This window comes from Brugia malayi (assembly GCF_000002995.4).
Source record: "Brugia malayi strain FR3 genome assembly, contig: Bm_v4_Chr2_contig_001, whole genome shotgun sequence".
Lineage (NCBI taxonomy): Eukaryota > Metazoa > Nematoda > Chromadorea > Rhabditida > Onchocercidae > Brugia > Brugia malayi.
Window position 1 is genome coordinate 13,856,146 of NW_025062476.1, and position 24,170 is coordinate 13,880,315.

The 24,170-nt window shown below is 21.7% G+C and overlaps 4 protein-coding genes across 4 annotated transcripts; 2 read left to right on the forward strand and 2 right to left on the reverse strand.

The window, feature by feature from the left end:
- Positions 1 to 369: 369 nt before the first annotated feature.
- Positions 370 to 4,533, forward strand: Bm6087 (Malate/L-lactate dehydrogenase family protein; the record flags this gene model as incomplete). The annotated part of the gene is made up of 10 exons (XM_001893344.2): positions 370 to 606; positions 908 to 1,034; positions 1,516 to 1,704; positions 2,277 to 2,338; positions 2,613 to 2,762; positions 2,967 to 3,102; positions 3,454 to 3,572; positions 3,735 to 3,830; positions 4,278 to 4,385; positions 4,477 to 4,533. 10 exons carry the CDS (start codon positions 370 to 372, stop codon positions 4,531 to 4,533), a joined length of 1,281 nt encoding a protein of 426 aa, XP_001893379.2.
- A 2,070-nt stretch (positions 4,534 to 6,603) lies between these two features.
- Positions 6,604 to 7,765, reverse strand: Bm3341 (Uncharacterized protein; the record flags this gene model as incomplete). Its single annotated transcript, XM_043079496.1, has 3 exons — positions 6,604 to 6,798; positions 6,906 to 7,035; positions 7,542 to 7,765. 3 exons carry the CDS (start codon positions 7,763 to 7,765, stop codon positions 6,604 to 6,606), a joined length of 549 nt encoding a protein of 182 aa, XP_042935430.1.
- A 5,364-nt stretch (positions 7,766 to 13,129) lies between these two features.
- Bm1709 (Protein kinase domain containing protein) lies at positions 13,130 to 17,389 on the reverse strand (the record flags this gene model as incomplete). The annotated part of the gene is made up of 9 exons (XM_043079497.1): positions 13,130 to 13,268; positions 13,494 to 13,661; positions 14,111 to 14,295; positions 14,745 to 14,848; positions 15,286 to 15,397; positions 15,828 to 15,953; positions 16,114 to 16,305; positions 16,943 to 17,080; positions 17,309 to 17,389. 9 exons carry the CDS (start codon positions 17,387 to 17,389, stop codon positions 13,130 to 13,132), a joined length of 1,245 nt encoding a protein of 414 aa, XP_042935431.1.
- A 2,222-nt stretch (positions 17,390 to 19,611) lies between these two features.
- Bm13608 (Uncharacterized protein) lies at positions 19,612 to 20,301 on the forward strand (the record flags this gene model as incomplete). The annotated part of the gene is made up of 2 exons (XM_043079498.1): positions 19,612 to 19,812; positions 20,104 to 20,301. 2 exons carry the CDS (start codon positions 19,612 to 19,614, stop codon positions 20,299 to 20,301), a joined length of 399 nt encoding a protein of 132 aa, XP_042935432.1.
- Positions 20,302 to 24,170: the final 3,869 nt, after the last annotated feature.

The following is a 24,170-nucleotide window of genomic DNA, read 5'->3' on the forward strand; positions in this document are numbered from 1 at the left end:
ATAATAAATTGTATATTTAAAAAAATATTAAATGCGTATTCAAATGTAAATTGAGCGTTAAATAATTTGTTATCACCAATTTGTCGACAATTATTTTGTTTTTTTTTAATTACCATTGTTTACTGATTAATTTTCTACTATTTATGATTATCGTTCATCACATTTCATTTATCATTTTAAAAAATTTAATCACTTATACACAAATGAATGGCATTGACAAATTATTAATATAAGTAAACTTTAACCTTTCTGATTGTAAAATATAACTATTTTTTAAACTGTTCTTTTTTGTTGTTTGATTTTCTCAATTTCAAAATTTTGTTTATTATAGAAGATAACAACTCCTGAATACCAATAAATATTTGGGTAATGTTTTTCAATCGAATAGCAAATCGATTATTTGTTCATTATTCTGGTGGTGGAATTCGATTAAAAGTGACACCAACATTCCTGTCACTTTCCTGTCACTCAAATGGTATTTGTCTTCATCGATGCTACGTTATTGTAAACATAAAGCGATCAAAGATTTTCAATTCTACGTCAAATCTGAATCGAAATGTAACGACAACAGTTAATGCAGATGATAAAATTATAGCAATTCAAGAAGTAGATTTTATTTTTTTTTTTAAATAATAATTTAAAAAGTTTTTGATATTTAACAATTTGCATTATAACCTTACTATGTAACAATAATTTGATTTAAATTAAAGGCAAATAAAAAAAAAAAAAACTTTTATTATCCAATAATTTTGATTCAAATTAAAGATAAAAAAAAAACAGAAAAAAAACCAAAAAATCTGAGAAAAATAACAAAATTACTGGAAGAAATTTTTGATAAAATCTAATCACTATTAGATTATAAAATTTTTACGCAATTAAAATTGTAATCTTAATTATATCAGTTCAGGTGACAAGGTATATGATACAATGTATGATAAAAACAGGTACATCAGAAAGTCATGCTAAACAATTAGCTGATGTACTGGTAGCAGCTGATATAAGAGGACATTACAGTCATGGATTAAATCGATTAGGTTTCTTTTAATTGATGATTTCTTGCAAATTTTAAAAAATTATCGAATTTTAAAATAAATCAAATAAAATAATAAATTCTATTAAAATTTATTCAGTTCGTTCAATAAATTTATAAAATTTTTTTTTAATTCGCTTTTTTTTAAAAATAAAAGTTAATATTACTTGAATATATAGCAAAATCTATATCAATTTTTTTTAATTTAAATTTTTAGTTCATTTCATATTGTTTTATATTCAAGGTTTTTTTTTTTTTTTTTGAAATACAATATAACGGTGACACATACTTTTAACCATAGCTTTATTTTCTAATTTTTTAATGGATGAAGATTTCAAATGATCATTTTTAAAACTTTGAAATAGGACAATGTAAAATAAATTATGAAAAATTTTATGAGAAAAGCTGAACTAAGGTGACAGGTAGGTATCTGTCATCATATGTCGTCTGATTCAAAAAAAAAAAATAAAAATAAATACATTTAGGTATGTATGTTCGCGATATACAGGAAGGTATATGCATGAAAGATGGTGTGCCGAAAATTCTCAAAGAGAATGCCGCAAGTGCATGGGTTGATGGAAATAATTTACTTGGCCCAGTAGTTGGCAATTTTTGCATGGATATAGCAATTAGAAAAGCCAAGGAAGCAGGTGTTGGCTGGGTTGTGGCTAAAGGTAAATTAGTGCAGTAATTGAAGATTTAATTTAGCTCAATATTTAATGAAATATGAAATTATTTGGCTATTATGATAAGAGTTTTTTATAAAAGTAAGTATTACTTTTATATTTGTAGCATATTCTACAGTGATTTTCTCTTAAATTACATCCGACTGGTTCAATTTTTCCTTATTTTTTTAATATTGAATGTAATTTAAAACTGATAGCAAAATTTCAATTCAAACTGAAATACTCGAATTTTATTTGCAATTACTGATTTTGAAATAAGTTCGCACTTTTTTTGATTTATTATTCAAAAAGTTTCATTTCTTCTAAATTTAAATAATGCATTATCATTTGCTACATAAGTGACAAATGAGGAGTAAAATTTTCTTAAAATGAGAACTAAAATTATTTAAATTTAGAAGAGATGATATTATAATGAACATTATAATATCAAATTAAGAAATTTAAAAAAAAAATCATTTTTGACTTTTCGAATATTTTACTAGGCTCATCTAATTATGAATTAAACTATAATAAGTTCAACTGATTTGAATATTTTTATCATTTATGATTAAATATTATAGGATCAAATCATTTTGGAATTGCTGGTTGGTATAGTATTCGTGCAATGAATGAAGGACTTTTAGTTATTACTTTTTTTTTCCTATTTTTTTCTCCTAAAGTGTAACTTTAAATTATTATATAACAAAAAAAAAAAAGTTAAAAACAAGAAAATAAATTTATATAACACAAAAATTAATTTTATTTTACTCAATTCATTCTATTTTTTCTTTTAAAAAAATATATAATTTTTTTAGAAGAAAAAAATGACAAAATAATTGATACAAATTTAAATTATTCTATTAAAAATTAAAATTTAAATATTTATTTTTTTCGTTTTATTTCAAATATATTTGAAGGGGATGGCATTTACAAATACATCGCCAATTATGTATCCAACTAGGTCAAGTGTCGCAGCACTTGGGACAAATCCTTTGACACTTGCTGCTAAGGCTAAAAATGACACATTCATATTGGATATGGCCACTACAACTGCTGCTATTGGAAAGGTTCGTTATTATTATCAGTTATCATATCACTAATTATCACCACTATCATATTTATTATACTGTTATATCTTTGATAAAGCGTAAAAAAACTTTTGGAAAAAAAATGAAAAATTTTTCACAGCAACATATGTTATTAAATATAATTAAAAAAAAAAAATTTCCAAATAATTCGTAATTTTTTTTTTTGTTTAGTAAGTTTTTTAGGTTGAAATAGCAGCACGTAAAGACCAAACTGTTCCGGATACATGGGGTGTGGGAAAAAACGGCTATGTTAGCAATGATCCGGCAAAAATACTGGATGGTGGCGGTCTTTTACCTCTTGGCGGAAGTGAATTAACCGGTAAATTATTTATGTATGACTGGGTGGAATTTTTTAATCAATCATTTATTTATTGCAATGATTTTTTTATAAATTAATTTATATTTTTAATTTTTTAATTTATTCGGTATAATGCAAAGAATTGATCCTTTTCCTTTTTCTGTTTTTTAATTAATAACTTATTATATAATTATGATTACTACTATAAATTAAAATTAATAAGCATTGATCAATTATTTGCAACAGAATAATGCAGAAGAATTCTTTCTTTTATTTTTAGATTATTAATTAAAATAATTAATGAATTTTTTATATGCTTTGAGCTTTTTCTTTTTTTTTAAAAAAAAAAAAAAAGAAGGAATTAAATTGCAGGTGGCTATAAAGGATATTGTCTTGGTGCATTAGTGGAAATTATTTGTGGCGTACTTGGCGGTGCGCAATGGGGACCACATGTGAGACAATGGATGTCAACAGCTGTTATTGCTAATTTAGTAAGGAAAAAAACTTTTCAAATGAATAAAATTATTTTAAAAGTCTTCGTTCTTTCTTTTCATTACTTTTTAATAATAAAATTTGTTGTGTGAAATTTAATTTTAAGAAATTGCAAAATAATTTTTAACAACTAATTAACAATATTTTACTTTTTTTTTTAGGGACAATGTTTTATTGCAATTAATCCAAATGAATTTGCACCAAATTTTGAAAATCGTTTACAAGAATTTATTGATGCAATGCGAGGATTAAAATCGGTTTATTTTTAAATAATATTACTCAAAATTTATTTATTTATTTTTTCGCTACCCTCTCATTAATAATTTGATTTTTTGGAAAAAAAACTTATAATCAATTTTATCCGTCGAAAAAAGGACAAAAAAACAAAGAAGCGAATAATAAATTTTCGAAATTATTCTATAAAATATGAAAATTATTCTACTCTTTATTTTATTTAAATTTTTATTTTCTATTTTTTTTTTTTTTTTTGTTTTTTTAAAAAAAAAAACCTTTTGTGTAATCCTTTCAATTATTATTTTTCTTACTAGTTTTCTTTTTTAACAATAAAAAATTTACTTTAAATAAAGTAATTTTCATTTCTCTAATAATAATAATACTAATATTTCTAATTAGCAAGAAAAAATTTTCATTTTAATTTTATATTTACTAGTATAAAAGAAAAAACATTTTTTTTTTGTTTACAGGTTGATAATAAACAAGTATTAGTAGCTGGTGATCCAGAAAACGAGCATATAGCATTGGTGGAGAAGTACGGTGGCATACCGTACCACCCAAATCAAATTAATTATGCGGTATCAAAAATTATCTCATCACTATTTTCTTTTTTTTTATTTTCTTTTGAATTTAAAAACAAATTTAAAAAAAAAAAAGAAAACATTTCAGGAAGAATTAGCTAAGACATTGGGCGTATCAGCAATGATTACAAAGAGTACCGTGTAATTGTGTTTATTTTGCATAAATATGCTAATAAAAAGAAGGAAAAGCATGGATGATCTCTTACATTTCACTTATTGCATTACCGATATTAATTAATGGGTTTTTTCCTCTTAGTTTTATTAAAAGATTTTAATTTTTAATTTTATTATAGTTCGAAATAATAAATTACTACGTTTGTAAAGGAAGATAAAAGTTAATTAAATGAATTAATCAATAAATGTATTTTTTACTTATTATTACTTATTTTTTCATCTTTTAAAATTCATTTTTTTGCAAACAATAAAGAGAAAAAATTATAATTTTATCAGTTTAACATAGTAATTGAATTATGGAAATAAGATTCGATATTAGATTTTCTTTTTTCATTTCTTTAAAATTTCATTTATTCTAACTACAAATGATCAAGCATTACTAATTTAATAATAAAAATAGATTTTCAGTTAACTGTAAATTTTTCATTTTATTTCAAAAATTCAATCTAAAATTAAAAATAATAACAAGTATTAAATTAACTTATCATTAAATATATTTATTTCACTGCTACGGGTGCTAAAATTAAAATGAATATTATTTTTTATTTTCATCTTTTTGATACATTATTGAATTTCAAAGAGAATGAAAAAGTAAAATTTTATCAAATATTGAAAATTGAAATTATCCAAATGTTTAAATCAATTAATAATTTTTTTTTATTTTTAAGGCTATTAGTATCGCATAATTTTTGCTTATTTTTTGTAAAAAAAAATTGACAGATCGTAAAGAAAAGATAATATAAAAAATTTAAAAATTAGATAAAATTATAAAAATGTAAAAACGCAAAAAAAAAAGTTTATCGGAAGAAAATAAGAGATAATATAGGATTTATACTAATAATTGATAATAATTTACAAATTTCTAAACAAAAATAATAATGCAATAATTTCAAAAATTTAAAGCAGTTTTTACAAGTTAACGTTACTATAATTTAGCTTTCTAATAGATTTGAACAATTACCAAGATTTTATGATAATTTTTCGTTTTCATTGTTAATTTTTGAAATATATACATTGTACTAAAAATTTTTGACATAAAAAATAAATATTCAATGTAAACTTTGCTGTCTAATCATAGATAATTTTTTATCAAGAAATACTTTTTATCAATAAATATTTTATCAATGAATGTTTGATTTATTATACGACGTAAAATGTTTTTAAAAAATCGATTTGTAGTTGAATGCAATAGAAATATGCATACTAACATTCAAATTTTTATTTTTCTTTAAGTTTATAAGAACTTAAAAAATGAAATTTAATTTAATTCAAAACTTCCACGTTAAATTTTATCCGAAACATTAGTTGAAAATAGATTAGTAAAAATATTAGTAAAAACTTTTTAATTTTGTTAATGTTGAAAAATTGAATTGAAAAACTGAATTACACATATAATAAATGATTAAATGACATGAAAAAGAAATTATTATTGGATTTTTAATCGCTTTGAATTACATAAAATCATTCAATTTTATAAGAAATTTGAATTTCAATTAATTAAAATGAAATTAATTAACTAAAGTAAATAAATTACAATGATTTTTCGACAAGTATTTGTATTGTATCAATGTGTGAATATCGAAATAACGTGGAGCACAGAGCAAAATAAAATTGCCATTTACGATGAAATTTCCTCGAATATCCAAGTTTCCGAATTTTTTCCCAATTTTCCATCCATGCACTAAAATTTTATTTCACTGAATTTTAGGAGTAATTATGGTTCTGAAATTTCAAACAATTCAATAATTATATTGTTGTTAACTGAAATACTTACAAACATTTCACTAATTGAAATGATTAATTAAAATATTAAAATTTACTTTACAAGAAAAACATTGATTGTTTTCATTTCTTTACTCTTCAATTTTTCAAACTATAAAATATACTAATTAATTTCAATACTATCCATCCAACCATATTTTATTTTAATCTGGTTTCCATAATTTTTGAATATGAAAAATTTTTAAATTCATTTTTTTAAAACTCAAAAAAAAAAATTTAATTTTATTCTTGATAAGTAATTAGACAATGAAATTGTAACTTACCAATACCATAAATCTAAAGTTGGCGCATAATGTTGTCCAATATGAATTGTTTTTGTAATTGATAATTCTGGCGGTAATGCATCTCGAATTGCTCGCTCAGATGGCAAATGTCCACCGGGAAATATATATTTCTTGATGAAATCACTTGATCGACAATAGCGCTCGTAGTTCAATTCAGGACATGTTATTGCCTTGAACAAAAACAATGATACTTTTTGCTAATTAAAAAAAACTATAATTAAATTAATTTTTTTTACTTTTTATTTTTATTTTTTAAGTTAAACACATGCATATATACCTGCAAGTATGCCTTACCACCAGGACGTAATCGATCACGTAACGTTTTAAAAAATTGCGGTAAATATTGATGTCCAACTGCTTCAATCATTTCAATTGCAATAATTTTATCGTAAATATCATTTTCTAATCTAAAAAGCAAAAAAAGAAAAGAAAAGATGAATAATCGAATTTTTGATAAAAATTGTTAAAATTTTAAATGTGCTAATTAGGGAAAAATTGGTGGTTTCAATTAATGAATTAATTGTCTGCCTATTCATCTATTTAATCAATTATTAATGTTCGCATTTTAATTAATAATTAATCAATCAAGAAAAAAAAAATAATAATAATAAAAATTAGGACGGATGAAAAATTTTTTTTTTTTTTGTTATAATCTAAAACATTTAACTTTTTTTGTTCCCTCGTAAGTCAATCAAATAACATAAAAATTTGATTTGAAAAGTATTAATTTCATTTATTTGTTATTTAACTCGTCAAATATCTGAATTAATTTTTGTCAAATAATTTAATTAATTAATTAGGCTATTTTTTTTATTTGCATTTAATACGTACAAAATTTATCGTAAATATAACATATCACAAGAGTATAGACTGCTAATTTAATTAATTTTTTTAAGCTAAAAAAATAATTAACCGATAATCCAATAATTTGATATTAATTTTATCCACTAATTCATTATCAATTATCCTTTGCTGAGCAATTTTAAATTGTTCTATCGAAATTGTCAAGCCTGTCCACTTGCATTTGTGACATTTGACAGCACGTATAGCACAAGCTCCCCAACCACAACCAATTTCTAATACTTTGTCATTACAGGTAAGATTGATTTCGTCAAATATTTGATCATATTTTCTCATTTGTGCTTCTTCAAGTAATTTCTTGTCAGAATGTGTGATTGTATAAGATGGAATTTCTGAAAATAAAATATATTTATAAATATCAAAAAAATTAAATATTTTCAAAATAAAAAAAAAAAAAAAAGTAAATAAATAAACAAAAAAACAATTTATCTATTCATTATATTAATATTTAATAATTCTGTCAAAAAAAAAAAAAAAAAAAAAAAAAACAAAAAAAATGTAAATTCCTTTTATTCTGACTTTTATAAGCATCCAATAAAAGCTTTAAAAAAACTTAAAAAAAATTTTTTTTTTGTTTTAAATTATAAATCAATAAATAAATTTATAATTTATGTAAAATTTATCTAAGTGTTTTCTCTTATTTACTTATTTTTTTTTATAAATATACGATAACATTTTAAATTTAAGAAAAAAATATGCAAATTAGTAACCTTGAAAAATTGCACATGAATAAGTCATGGATGAATCAAGAAATAAGCTGAACATATCATTGCCAAGATCATAATGCTCATGAATATTTCGTGCACTACCATTTAATGAATTTGAATGGTAATAATGTTGCATTGCATTGAAAAATGATATCAGTGATCGAATTAATTGAATAATTAAATAAATTAAGAAAGTAAACAATTTTTTAAGCCATCCGTTTGTTTCTTTTAGTTTTTTTGTTCCATTATTATAACCTAAAAGAAAAAAAAAAAACGAACAGTACATTAAGTTTATTAAAGTTTTTTAATTCTTATACTGATCAGCTTGAATCATATAAAAATTTGAGAAACAAACTAACGAACAATATTTTGTAGATTGCTTAATTTAATATTAATTATTTTAAAATAATAAAAAAGAAGAAAAAAAGGAATTAAGTTTGTTTTATTTTTTTGTTTTCATTTTTAAATAAAATTTTTAAAAGGATTTTCTTTTTTTTTCAGAGCTATAATTAATTTAATAATAACAGCGGCAAAAAACAAAAAGTTAAATATTGATAAATTTAATAAAAAATTTTTGAATTAAAATATGTGTTTGTAAGTAAGCTAACGTTTAGCACGAATAAGCAATGCTAAGAAATCCTGTATTCTTGGCTGTGTATCCCAATCCTCAAACATGTATGCTTCACCGAGGCCAATTTTTGGATCCAAAAGAATTCGAAAACAAAAATTAATTGGTTTATGAAGGAATAATATAACTGGCAATACTCCATTTGATTTATTTGATCTAAAAAAAAAAAGGAAAAATTATTGTTTTACTTTAAATAGTATCATTGTTTATCAATAATTTCATTTTTCTTTTTCACAGCATTAATTGCCTCTATTTATATTTTATATTTTATAGTTTTTAATAAATGATAAAAGATAGAAATTGCATAAATTGAATATATATTTGATTAAGTAACAAAATTTTAAAACATAATTTTAAATCATTAAAAAGAGATTATACTAGTATATTTGTTTTTTACCACTTTTTTAGAAAATCAATAAATATTCATTTTTAGTTGTATTTTTAAATTAGTTTAAATTAGTGTTAAATTAAATTTAAATTCTTTCTATACAGTAAACTGTATTTTACATCTAAAAAAGAAGCAAAAAAATCATAAATTGATTACTTATTTTTAAAATTTTAAAAAATAAAACAAAGAAACGCAAAAAAAAGTTTTTTTTCTTTTCAGAGCAAACCTAATTATTTCTTCATTGGTTGTGCCAAAGTGTAATTTACAATTTATATCGGTGAAAAATATCGATAACGATTCTGGTGCATTCCTTATAATTCCATTAAAATAACTAAAATTGCATATTTAAAACAAAAAAAAAAAAAAAAAATGGAGTGAATTTGAAAATATAATAAATAAACAAAATTATTATAGCTTAAAAAAATAATTTCTATTCAATCCAACATTAATACTAATATTTTGTCTAATAAATTTACTAATAAGATTAAGAGATAATAAGATATAATAATCATTAATTGTAATCATCAAAACTTATTCGAACAAATCATTAAGAATTGGGTCACAACAACAAACAGTAACAATAAATATCAAACATTTGCAACAACAATAAACAATAACAGCAATCTGCAACAAATAATAAATATCCAACCGTTTTATTAGTGGAACGAAGATAATACGTAAAGTAATTTGATATAAATTAAAACCAAAGTAATATTGCTGCTTTAAAACCATTCAAAAGCAAACGAAAAATAATAATTTGAATCTGAAAACATAAAAATAAGAGTAGAAATAAAGGTAGAAAATAATAAAGTAAAGGTAAAAACAGTTTAAAAAATTGTATTTTTACGATATTATGTTAATTGCTACTATTTTAGAATAGTAGCATTCTGGTAATTCTTATCTTAAATAATACATAATTTAATAAATAAATAAGAAACATTTTTTTTAGCAATCAAATTTTCATGGAGAATATTTGATATAAAATTGAAATAGAACGATGAGAAATGACTAACATTTGATGTATGTTTGAATGTGTTCGATTAAACAATAAAGATTACAAAGTTTTTAAAATGAATCGTAAATCGAATTATTTGATATGTATGTGATGATGATGACCTATTAAAATGTCCAATTGATATGAAAAACGATTGAGGATGATTGAACTTCTTCAACAGTCAGAAATAATATTTGTGGTATGACAAATGACTGAAAGTAGCAAGGATGACATCATGAAAGGATGATACCAATCTATGAATTTTAAAATAATTTAAATCAGTGATTGTAACTTATTTAAGTGAAATATGAATTCTAATAAATTATTGTCAACAAATGACAATTGCACTGAGTAATAATTATACAATGAGAATTGATAAATTAGCAATAATTAAGAATTATTTGCTTGTTTAATCACTAAAAAGCATATAAAATGAATAATCTTTGCTAAGTAATAATGAAATCAATTTGCTAATATTTTCAAAATTTTGGTTAAAAAAAGGGAATTTGCAATAATTTAAATAATAAATATTGTTGTAGGAGAGAGAGAGAGAGAGAGAGAGAGAGAGAGAGGAAGTAAGATGATAAAGAGAATTAATGAAGAAATGTGATAGTGTGATAATTTCATTCGATCAGTGATAACGTCAGAAGCGATCAACGAAGACAACTATTGAAGGAAATATAAACTCGTTATAAAACTATGTTACTAAACCACAAATTTCAACAATAAGTACGAAACTGTTACAACGTTGTTTATTGCTACTTTTTCTTTTAAAAACATTTCTTTACTTTACTGCTATGATAATAACAATAATTTTAAGTACTCAAATAATACTTCTATTTCTGTTATCTATTATCTTCATAATGAAAGTAATAATAATCAGAATAATAAATAATAATAGTACTATTTTAAATACAAATACAACTAGCACTCGTTACTCTTACTATCACACTATTGCTGTGACAATAGTAAATTATAAGTATTGTAATAATATGATAAATTACAAATGCTATGATTATATTTATATATTTTTGATAATTTATTCTTAAGAATGCAATGTACTACATAGCTTTTTCAGAAGACATTATAATAGCATCAAAAAATATATCACAATATTATAATTATATCAAGAATACATAGCTATTCATTTTTTGATCTTATTGTTGATATTATGATATAATTTTTGATATTAGAATAATATATATGGTTTTTTTTTTGAAATTACTATTAGAATATGTAAATTAAAGAAAAAGAAAGTGCAGAAAAGAATTTTATTTAATATCGTTTTGCAGTTTTTATTTGATTTCATTGATATTTCCCATATAATTTGACAAATTTCACGACAATAAAGCTTTCTTTATTTTGCTTAATTGCATAGCTATAATAAACAGACAGAATATTTTATTGGAAACACTCAACAATTGAAAGTTTAAAGAAAATGATAAAATGTAATAGCATGTATAATTTTCTTTTTTAAAGCATAATTTCTATGCTAACAAATTTTAATGAAATGTGATATGAATTTCAATATTTTATTTTTATATTGCTGATATTAAAATTTACACTTCATAAATAAATTTACACTTCAAAAAATATATCATAATATCAACAATAAGATCAAAAAATGAATAGCTATGTATTCTTGATATAATTATAATATTGTGATATATTTTTTGATGCTATTATAATGTCTTCTGAAAAAGCTATGTAGTACATTGCATTCTTAAGAATAAATTATCAAAAATATATAAATATAATCATAGCATTTGTAATTTATCATATTATTACAATACTTATAATTTACTATTGTCACAGCAATAGTGTGATAGTAAGAGTAACGAGTGCTAGTTGTATTTGTATTTAAAATAGTACTATTATTATTTATTATTCTGATTATTATTACTTTCATTATGAAGATAATAGATAACAGAAATAGAAGTATTATTTGAGTACTTAAAATTATTGTTATTATCATAGCAGTAAAGTAAAGAAATGTTTTTAAAAGAAAAAGTAGCAATAAACAACGTTGTAACAGTTTCGTACTTATTGTTGAAATTTGTGGTTTAGTAACATAGTTTTATAACGAGTTTATATTTCCTTCAATAGTTGTCTTCGTTGATCGCTTCTGACGTTATCACTGATCGAATGAAATTATCACACTATCACATTTCTTCATTAATTCTCTTTATCATCTTACTTCTCTCTCTCTCTCTCTCTCTCTCTCTCTCTCTCCTACAACAATATTTATTATTTAAATTATTGCAAATTCCCTTTTTTTAACCAAAATTTTGAAAATATTAGCAAATTGATTTCATTATTACTTAGCAAAGATTATTCATTTTATATGCTTTTTAGTGATTAAGCAAGCAAATAATTCTTAATTATTGCTAATTTATCAGACAAATTCGTTGTTGTTATTGTTTGTTAGTTGTAATTATTTTAAATTTTATTTGAAATATTTGTGGTTACATAATTGCAATTTTAATTATTTCTTTTTCATTTTTATTTTGTTTATTAATTTAAAAAAAAAAAAAAGATTGCTACATTCCTTTTATCTTTAAATATACTGTCATTCTGTTTACAAAACAAAAACAGAAAAAGCCACAAACATTTTTTTTTTTTTGTTTATAATTATAAACAAATGGTTGTTATTTCATTATTTTTGCTATTCTCGTTTGTAATTATTAGTTAGTTAATTAATTTTAATTGTTATTATTTTTTTGAATATATGATTTGTTTACTTTCATTTCATATCCATAATTTTTCTTTCTAAAATCTAGAGAAATGCACAATATGTTTTCAATGATATATGTTTATCGTGTAACCTTTGACCTATCTATCATTTTAATGAATCAATAATAATATGATGATGAGAGCAGTGATCAATTTGCGATATTTTTGTTTTGTTTTTTTCTTCTAATAATTAATGCATAAAGTTTGGGTGAGTTTCTGTTGAACAATTTTGGAAGCCATTGTTGTGGGTAAGTATTTCTGATTCATTTAAGTTTGACAATCTGATACTTTCATCCTTTTGTATTATTGATGAAATATGAGCCAAATCGCTGAAAATTTTTTCAATTTATTAATTTTATTTAATTTCATACAAAAAAACAAAAATACGTAAAATAAATATCGTAGTAGTAGCATAATTAAATTAATTTTAATTTATCCAACAAATTATATTCTTTATAATAAATAGTATTTCTTACAAAAATAATATCTTAAATATTAATGAACAATAAAGCAAATAAATGATAACAAAAATTGGAAAATATATCAAATCGTACTGCAATTTATGATTTGATTGCATTTCATCCGTTTGTTGTTTGCCATTTTGTTCGATTTCATCCACTTTTAATTTTGCTAATTTATCATTATTTTCATCGATAATACATTTTGTTTTTGTTTTCATTTTAGTTTTGTCAACTTTTTGTAAACAAATCTCTTCATAATATCTATAAATTAATGTCTTTTTCTTTCATTTTGAAAATCATTTTGAAATTCATCCAATAATTAATCTAATAAAATTAATAAATGATAAAAAAGCTTTAATGTTTTTTTTGTAAAACTTTACATCAACATTGTTAATATAATATATGATAAAATGATAAATACATATTGAAGTGTAATTTTGAAAAGAGACAAAATTTTAAAATGGTATTCTCGACGAGAAATGAAAATATCCGTATGATCTTTATTATCTAACTTACAATCACTATTATTGATAATTTTTAAAAATAATTTGATAAAAGTTTTGCAATTTTTTTTAATTTTCAATTTCTTGATTATTAGTTATACGAATAAATGTACGTATAAAATTTACATAAATAATATTTATATTATAAATAATTTATATAAAATTAAATATGAAATGAAAAATAAAAGGAAACGAAAGGTAATGTACCTTCCACCTTCTTCCCAATCGTATGGATCATCCAACGCATAACGCTTTCGCTGACAAATTTCACTTAATTTACGTGTAATTAATGCGTAATTTGGTCGAGCGGAATAATTCAAATATCGAATGTGATCAAAAATAGCGTAAAATTCAAGCGGACAGTTTCTCAGCAAATATTCCTCACTTTGTAACTTAAAGAGAGAGAAGTAAACAAGGAAAAAATTGTAGTAATATTATCATAATTTTTTATTAATGTTTTTTTTTATTTATTTTTAATTTTAAATTGTTTATTTCCACTAATGAATTCTCAAATTTTCATAAATAAATGTAGCAAAAATCATTCTTTTATCTTATGAATATATTTATTTCCATTTTTTTTAAAAAAATTATTCGCATTATTCTGTGTTGAAAGTATTTATAAAAGGTATATATCTATATTTAAGATTATTAAAATTTTCTAAAATTATTACCATTTCAATATTTTATCAATTTTATACACATTTGTGACTAATTTGCTCCTTTTTTTTTATTTTGTGACAAAAAATTAGGTAATTGTAGAGGTAGAAAAAAGTAAAAGACCAATGGGAACCGAAGAATTAACAAAATAATTACAAAAAAAGAAAATTAGAAAATAAATAACCTTTTTTGAGAGAAGATTTTTATAAGGAGAAGATCGCCATGGCAATTGACCAACGATGAATTCAACAAGCATATACAGAAATGACCATAAATCATCTCGTCTACCTGAAATTTGTTGTTAATAATTTATGATCCATCGTAGATTGAATATTTATAACTTAATTTTGTTGGAATAAAGAATGAAAAAAGTGAGTAAATAATGACTCTGTAAAATTTGTAACATTTTAATAAACAAATGACAATTGAAAAATATTTTAAACATCATTAAAATTGTATTTTTGACCACAACAAAACAGAAACTCTTTAATTCATTTGAAAATTATAGAAAATCTTTTTTTTTTAATATTCAAATTATTTTACATTTTATGAAAAATTTTTTAAAAATAATTTTGAAAAATAAAATTCATAATTGAAAAAAAGTTGCCTTATTTTTTAATATATGCGAAATAATTTTAACATTTAAAAAATCAATTTTAATTTGTAAAGTTTTTTATTTGGAATAAATTCTAAGTATTTTTTAATAATATATATATTTGATATACCTTGCTCTTTTCGCATATGCACAAAAACGGAACAGTAGCGATCAGTGCCCAAATATGGCGCTTTATGTCTTGGACTTCGATGGCGCAAATTTCCATCTAAGCCTCTCGTTAGCTAAACAATCGATCAAAATGATATTTGACATAAATTACTTTCATTAAAAATAATTCTAATAATAAAAAAGAAAGAAGGAGGATTATAAATTATTTTATTTTACAAAGAAAAATAAAAAAAGAAAATAAAAAGATTTTTGGCAATTTAATAAAATATTTAATAACAATTCCAATGCTTTATTTTAAATTTCTTTAAAAAAAGCATTTGATTTTTCTTTTTAAATTAAAATTTTATTCAATTCAATTTTTTTCTGCTTTTTTTATCCATCAAATTATTTCTTCATCAATTTTCCAGTTAAATAATATATTATTTTGAAGTTTTTAAGAAAGAAAGAAAGGTGAAAAAGCGAGAAAATATAAATTATTAATATTTTATAAATATTTCAATGAAAATTTTTTAAGTTTTCTTTTTGAAAAACAAATAAACAAACATAAAATCGTGCAAATCCAAAATCAATCATATGTACTGTACGACATAAATTTCCTTGACCAATTGCAAAATTTGATCCTTTGACATCGCGATGAATGATGCCAATACTATGTAAATCTTTAATTGCCTTTAAAAAAAATTTAAAAAATAAAAAAAAGTGAAATTAAATAAATAATTGCAATATTTTTTGATAAATAATAAAAGAAAGGAAATGAAAAAAAGAGTAATAAAATAAATAAATTAAAATTAAAAATAATAATATTTGCAATAATTATAATTCTTATTACTTCAAGGCATTGAATGCCAAGACGTATCGCCGTAGAAAGCGTAAAACGTTGCGATGGATTTTGACGTCGCAGCCATGAAAGTGATCGTCCAACAAGTGACATAACAATTATATTGCAATTAGGTGACGGACGTCCGGCTAAATATATTCGACAGAAATGTGATGACCATTGCATACGACGTAATACCAATGCCTTAGAGGAAAATGAAATTTAATTTAATTCAATTTTATCTTTTTACTTTTTTTTTCTTTTGAAAAAAGTTTTTTGAATTCTTTTTTTTTCATTTATTTTAGTATGGAAATTTTTTTTTTTTTTTTTGATTTATGATAAAATAATAAATAAAAGAAAGATTAACAAAATTAAATTGCATATTTATATGTAATTTATTGTAGAAGTTAAAATAGTTTTCCCTCCTTTATATTGAAAAAAAGTTTTTGAACTATGTTTTTTAGAAAAAAAAATTAATTTAAATTATTTTGGTATGCAATAATTTGAAGTTTCTAATGAAATAATAAACAACAAAAAAGAAAGTAAAAAATGAAAGAGATAATAAATAAAAAATAGCAAAAGAAAATACATTTGCATATATATTAAAATAATGAAAATTTTCAGAATTAAATATTTAATTAAATAATTTTGTTTTTTGCTCTTTTCTCTTTCATTAATTTTTATTACATTTATTTAATAAATTGATGCATAGAATTAAGCATATAAATAGATAGATAACAAGAATGTTTAAAAATTTCAAATAAATTTTTTTCTTTAAAAAATAAAAATTTCAAATAAATTTTTTTTTGTTTTTTGTTTTTTGTTTTTTTTTGAATTAAACCTCAGCAGCAAGCGTTTCAGAATAATTTTTATCAATTGTTTCTGCTTTCATTGCAGCATGCATTCCCATATTTGTGCCACAGATACGTTCAACTTCGTAAACAATACCACAACCACCACTTCCAAGGTCTTTAACTATCTCAAATATTTCAAAATTTATTTTTAATTATCATTTCAAAACAAATAAAAAATAAATAAAATTCTCATTTAGCAAAGAAGAATAAAATAAATTAAAATTGATTTAAAATTTTTCTTTTTGTTTTAGTGCAAGAGAAGAGAAAACAAAAATGTTTGTCAATAATTAATTTAAATTTCCATTTTAAACAACAAAAAAAAAAGGTAAAGAAAATAGTGATAAGGTAAAAACCTTCCAGGAATTATTAATAATTTCATCAGTTTTAAATGATGGCTTTGGAATACTACTGGTCGATGACGATGATGGTGACATTAGCTGCTATGAAATTAAAAACAACCGTTCACAAATGTCAAAAAAGTTTAATTACCATTTCTTCTATAGGAAAGTGATTTAAACATATTTTGCTTTCAGCTTATAATTTTGTATTATTTCAAAAATCTTTTTATTTCTTTGAATAAATTATGCAAAATCATAGATATTAGTTATTAAAAAAAATTTTTTTTTTTGAATAAAAAAATTATTTCTTCTTTCTTTATAAAATATTAAAAAAATTTTTTTCTTTGTTTTGGACTCAAATAATGTTGGTAATACATAAAGTATTGTTAATTGATTTTTGCTCTCTTTTCTTTCTTCTTCCGTCGTTCAAAATTATATTTATTTAAAATTTTTGCAGTTGTTGTTTTCATCTAATAATTATTTATTATTACTTATCTAATAGTAATTAATATTTATATTTATACACTTTAAAAATTCTTCAAACTTCTTAAAAGAAAGAAAGCCCAGTTTAAATTATCACAATTCTGAGATTTTTTTTTCTCAATTCATAAGTTTTGATTTCTATTATTTCAATTTCAATTATCCACCATTACTTAGTATTTCTGTATTTATTTTCTATTCTTTAAAGTTTTGTTTCGATTATTTCTAATTGTTCTCAAAACTTTTATTAGAATTTTACTAAAATCGTTTTTAGAATCGTTCATTTTTAGCTTAGCTATGAACTCTGAGCTATTTATTTTTTATTTTTTATTTTTTTGCTTTTTTTTAATAGCAATTTTTAGTATATTTAAATTTTACTATCAATCCTTCTCACATCTTTATTTCACGAATGTTTGATGAGATTAGAGAAAAAATTAATATTTATTTCAAAAATTAATCTTTCAAAATGATTTCTTTCCAGTAGTTTATACCTTTTAAAAATTGATAAGAGCATGAGCGAATTCAATGAAGCGATGAACTTTTTTAAAATTTATTTATTTATATTTATCTTTGTTCCTTACTCTTTTTTTAAACGACGTCAAATATGATAAATTTTTTTTGAAAAGTTGTCGCTTTCTCTCCTTTTTTTTGCAAAAGTATCAAATATTACAGTAAGTTTATAGTATTTAGGAAATTTGTTTACCTTTTCTATGTTTCCGTAATATTCTTGGGAAATTTCACTTTTCAAATTTAAATTTACGCATAAAATCTTTAGGAATGTTTTTTTTTTTTTTCAAACCGATGTAAAATACTGGCAAAATTTTATTTTTTTTTCCATTAATATATCAATAATTTTTAAAAATGTTTCAACTTTTATTTCATTCATTGCGATGGAATTGATAAAAAAGTTACAAAAAAAAAAAATCATAAGCTAATTTGAATTAATTACATTAAATTGTAATTTAAATTGCAGAATTCGCATCAGTCATTGAAATTTTATCGAAAACAATTTTAATTTATATTCAAATTTTAGTATTATCTGTCCTTCGTTATGTATTTTGATTTATCTCAGACAATTGCTTTTGCTATTTTTCTAAAAAAAGAAACAAAACAAAAAAAAAAAAAACTAATTAATCAATTTTAGAAAGTATACTGAAAACAATTGTTTCAGTTGCATTTGTTTTTGTTTTTTTCGCATCCTTACTGATTTTCCATCTATTTGTTAAAATTTTAAATTGTTTATGTACTTCATAATGCATAATTCAAAATTGTAATAAATTTCGAAATTTGTGAGGAAAAGCCATTTAATATTTAAATTAATTACAAGCTAAATTAATTTTATCATTTATTGAGTTAATCAAATTAATTAATTAATTATTTAAAGCTCAGTATCTAAGGTTTATTTTAATCTAACATTTTTTTTTTTTTTTTTTGAAAAACTTTGGGGTTTTTTTTAACTATTCAACTTTTTTCTGGCTTTTTATATTTCATTTAAAAAAAAATTTTTTTTAGAGGTAAATCAATTAATTAAACTGATCAATTGAATGATTGCATAAATTGATCGAATGCTTTCGTAGTGTAGAAATTAATTTATCCAGCAAGGTTTGTTTCGAATTTTGATTTTTATCAAACAAATCAATCATGATATATCTATGTTAGAAAAGATTTTTTTTTTTTTTTTTAGAGCAAGTTATTTTATTCAATTTATTGATTTAAATATTCATTTAAAAAAATCTTAAATTTTAGCACTGGAAATTATGAATTGATTAATTAAAAAAATTCTTTTTTTAAATGATCATAGCTCTTTTCTTTCTTTCTTTTTTTTGTTGTTTAAGAAAATGAAAAGTTGGGCAAAAATTGCTGGGAGAGTTTTCTTCTCCCTCTATCTAATTGCATTTATAAGACGAATATTTGGCGTATGCCCAAATTCCCGAGATATTCCACCGCCAATATGCGCCTTTTTGTTTACCAACAATGAATGCTTGGATGCTTTTTGTGTGGTTAACGAGAATTCACAACAAATGGAACTTAATCAATTGGTTATCATTATTTGCTATAAGTTTTTGGTTTTTTTTTTTTTTTTTTTTTTTTTAAATCATTAATTTTATATTTTAATAAAATTCCATTAAAAAAAAAATTCACAATTTATGCACATAAATTTTTTTAATATTAAAAAAAGTTTTCGATTGTAGTAACAATTTTCTAAACTAAAGTTTAATAAATGGTTTTTTTCTTTTTTTCTGTATTTATACGATTAGTGCCCAATTTTTTAGATATAAATATATTTAAAAAAAAAAAAAAAGTTTTCATTTAAAACAGAAATTTTTTAGTGGAATAATCAAATTACATTAGCAATAATACGATCGGATTGCTTTTTGGATTTATACGATGGCGCTAATGTCACTGATACACATCGATTTTTAGGCGGTGAAATTAGCGATAATAATATTTATGACTTATCAAGGTATGCATTTGCTAATCGTACAAGTTCATATATTTGTCAATGTAATGGTTTTTTGATGAATTAAATTGTTTACATTTTTTATTTCTCTCTCTCTCTCTTTCCTTCCTTTTCTTTTTTTTTATATTTTTTCTTTCTAATCCTTTCAATTAATTGGTTGTAATTTAATTTAAAAAAGTAGCAACAATAATAATTTAATATCAAATCTTAACTTTATTCTGTAAATATTCAAATGTTTGTAAATTATTTATTTTATTATTTTATAGCATTTATTACAATCTTATGAGTTAATTAATTGCATGGCAATAAATAATTTAGATTATTAATTAATTTGTAAATATTTTCTTTTTTTACATTTTTAAGTGTTTTTTTATGCTTCAAATTGTATAAATATAAATTGGACAATATTTATTATTGATATTTTCATATAAATTTAGGTATTATTTGTTTAACATCAAAATGACATATTATATAGTATGTTACAATATCGGTACATATAATAAAGGTAAAGGTATTATCAATTTATCGGAATGCTTAATAAATCAAAAAGTAATAAAGTATGCAGTCTACCGGTATAGGTAACAAAGGTAAAAGGTATAGATAATAAAGGTAAAAGTGTATAGGTAATAAAGGTAAAAGTATATAGGTAGTATAGGTAAAAGTAATGTACCTGTACACGTAATAAACGTAGAAAAAGTATTAGTGATTCTTTTTTTTCTTTTTTTTTTTCATTATGGTTCAAAGGTTAAATAGTAGAAAAACGAAAGTAAAAATTTTTTTGCTTTCGTTTTTCATTTGAAAGCAAAAGTTGAACGAAAAAAAGAAAAAAAAAACAACCATTATCAAATTTATTTCTTTTTTTTTACAAATAAAAATTAAATTAATTTTGTTAATATTAAATTTAAATTCGAACTTTTTATTTATTTAGTATTATTAATTCAAAATAAATTTTACTTTTCTTTCTTTTGTTTGTTTGTGCTTTTTTTTCTTCTTTTATGAAAAGATAATATAATAAATGTTGTTGAAATAGGAATTCAAATCATCCAGACATTACAATAATATTGTATTTTTTGAATGCAATAATAATTCGTTCGTCTTCGTTTGCCTCCAAAATTTTTTTTTTTTTTTTTTTCATTTTTTTTGGCTTTTATTTTCTTTTTTATCGTTTATAAATTATGAAAAGTTTCTGAAAATGATAAGCTTTTTCTTTCTTTCTTTTTCATTTCTTTTATTTTTTCATTCTTTTTTTTGTTTCTTCTAATAGAAATGAAAAATTGTTTTGCTTTTTGCTTTTTCTTTTTTACTATTTATTTCTTACAAATTTTCCTTTAGTTTAAATTAAAATTAAATTAAATTAATAAAAGCAAAGAAGGAAAAAATTAGTAAAAAAATAAAAGAATCATTTAGTAATTTTTTTCATTTTATTTAGATTGACAATAATATCTGAAGATCTGCTGCCACTGCCATCCTTATGTTAAGTCTTATTTGACAAAATTAAATTTGTAATCGATGACTACTCTTTTAATTTATCAATCGATCATCATCATCAATCATTCATTTAATCTCCAACAAATTAATTTAACAAATCATTTTTTAAATTACCGTAAAAATATTTGAAAGTAATTTGAATCACATATATATATATAAATTCACTGTTAAACATTTATCATTAACTTTTTGCTTTTGCTTTTGCTTTACTTTTAATTTTAATTTCTGTTTGATAATTAAAATGAAAAAAAAATTACAATTCTTTTTCTTGTCTTTCGTTTTTTTCTTTTTTTTTAAACAGTTATCGATGATTGTCATTAATTAATTGAATGCATAAACTCAAAAAACTTAAATTTAAAAGTTAGCTTAATTAATTAAACAGAACAAAGAGAGAAAAGCGTTTAAATTTTTTTCTTAACATTTTCCTTTCTTTTTCTTTTAAAAAATAATTGAATGAAAAATAAAATTAAAAACAAAATAAATGTTATTCATTATTAATTAACAGTTCAAAACATAATTTTAAAATTATTATTGTTGAGAAAAAGATAAAAGGAACTTTGTCATTCTTAAAATGACAAAGTTCCTTTTTTTTTCCTTTTTTTTCTTTCAACTTGCCCATCTACCAATGCATTTGTAGAAATGAAAATACCGAATGAATGAAAGATCAGAATTAGCATAAGCCATTTTAATTTGCATTCGTCCTTTCCCATCTCTCTTTTTCTCATCTGTCCATTGATTATTCCTGTTTGCTGATAAGTGATAATACCTTATCAAATCATAACATATTTGTTCATTTACTGATCTCTTTTGCAAATATTGCACACTTCTTTTTTCCTTTTTCTTTTGTTTTTATTTTTTCTTTGATATATAAAAATTTACGATTATCCCATTTCTAATTTCTTTCTTTCTCTCTTTTTTTTCCTTCTAAAAAATTAAATATTAAGTGAAAAAAAAAAAAAAGAACAGAATTAATTATCATATTGTTGAGAGAAAAGAAATAGCAACGAAAAAAGAAAGAAACAACGATATGAAATGATAAAAAAATTGAAATTTGTAAGCAATATCTTTTAGCTTACACTCAACAAAACTTCAACCGCAATTAGTTTATGTGTAATAATTTTGCCTGAATACATGAATATATTAGCATTGATTCATTTCATTCAAAAATAAAATAAACATTTGCATTATGTCACAGTGAATAATAATAATAATAATAAATCAGCAAAATGTAAATGAAAAAAAAAGAAAAGTAACAAAAAGTAAAGAAATAAAGGAAATGAAAGATGGGATAAGAGGCAAAAATAAAAAAAGAGAAGAGAAGAGAAGAGAAAGTAAAACTGAAATATAAAATACAGAGTAAATTCATAAGTGATGACAAAAAAAGGAAAAATTACATAATAAGAATAATTAGATAAAATTAAAATATGAAATTTTGAATCAAAAAGATGCAAAAGATTTTGAAGAATAAAATTTCAATTTAAAATGAAAAATTCAAATAAATAACTACTAATCAATGGATTGATTTGATTCAACTGATTAAATTTTAATTTGCTTAAAATATAAATGTAATGAATGGGCAATTTGTTGCACTGTGATATATTCTTGTAAACAAATGCTGGAAATTTCTTGTAGAATGATAAGGGAGAAAAGATCAAATAACAAACATTGATAACAAAAATTTGAAAAAAAAAAAAAAGAAAAATTTTGATTTGTAGAAAAGTAAGACGAAAAATAAAATAAAACTGTGGTAAATTTTTGAAATTCTATCAAGAAATTTCAAATTTATTTACAAGAAATATAAAAGAAGACATTTGCATAGATTAAAAGATTTCTTTCATTTCCTTTTCTCTCCCTTTTTTTTGAAGTGATTTGATAAAGCATATCAATGTATAAAAGGTACACACATAAATATAATACTCACACATGCACACATACACATACACATACACACATACATGTATACAAATACAAGAAGAAAACACATTGAAGTGATAAGATATCATAGTGATAGTGATAAATAACTGACACCCATCAATCAATATATATATAATCACTATATCATCCATTCTTGATTCTAGCAGATGACACTTTTGAAAAAAAAAAAAAGAAGGAAAACTGTCGCAATGAAAAATCATTTCTTTTATTTTATGCCATGGAAAAAAAGTGAATGAATGAAAAAGAAATATCAAAAAGAAGGAAAAAAGTTGAAAATAAAACGATAGTTGGTATCACAAACATTTAATTACCAGAAATATCAAAAATTTGAAATCAAATTTGGTAATTAAGATATAATATTTTTTAATTATTCCATTCCATTTTTTCTTTTTTTTTTTAACAAAAATCTTCATTTTGTCAAAATAGTATGTAAAAAAAAAATCAAAACATTCATTTAGATTATGTAAATTTGAATTTTAATGAAAAAAAAAAAGATATCGAGGTAGATCAAAA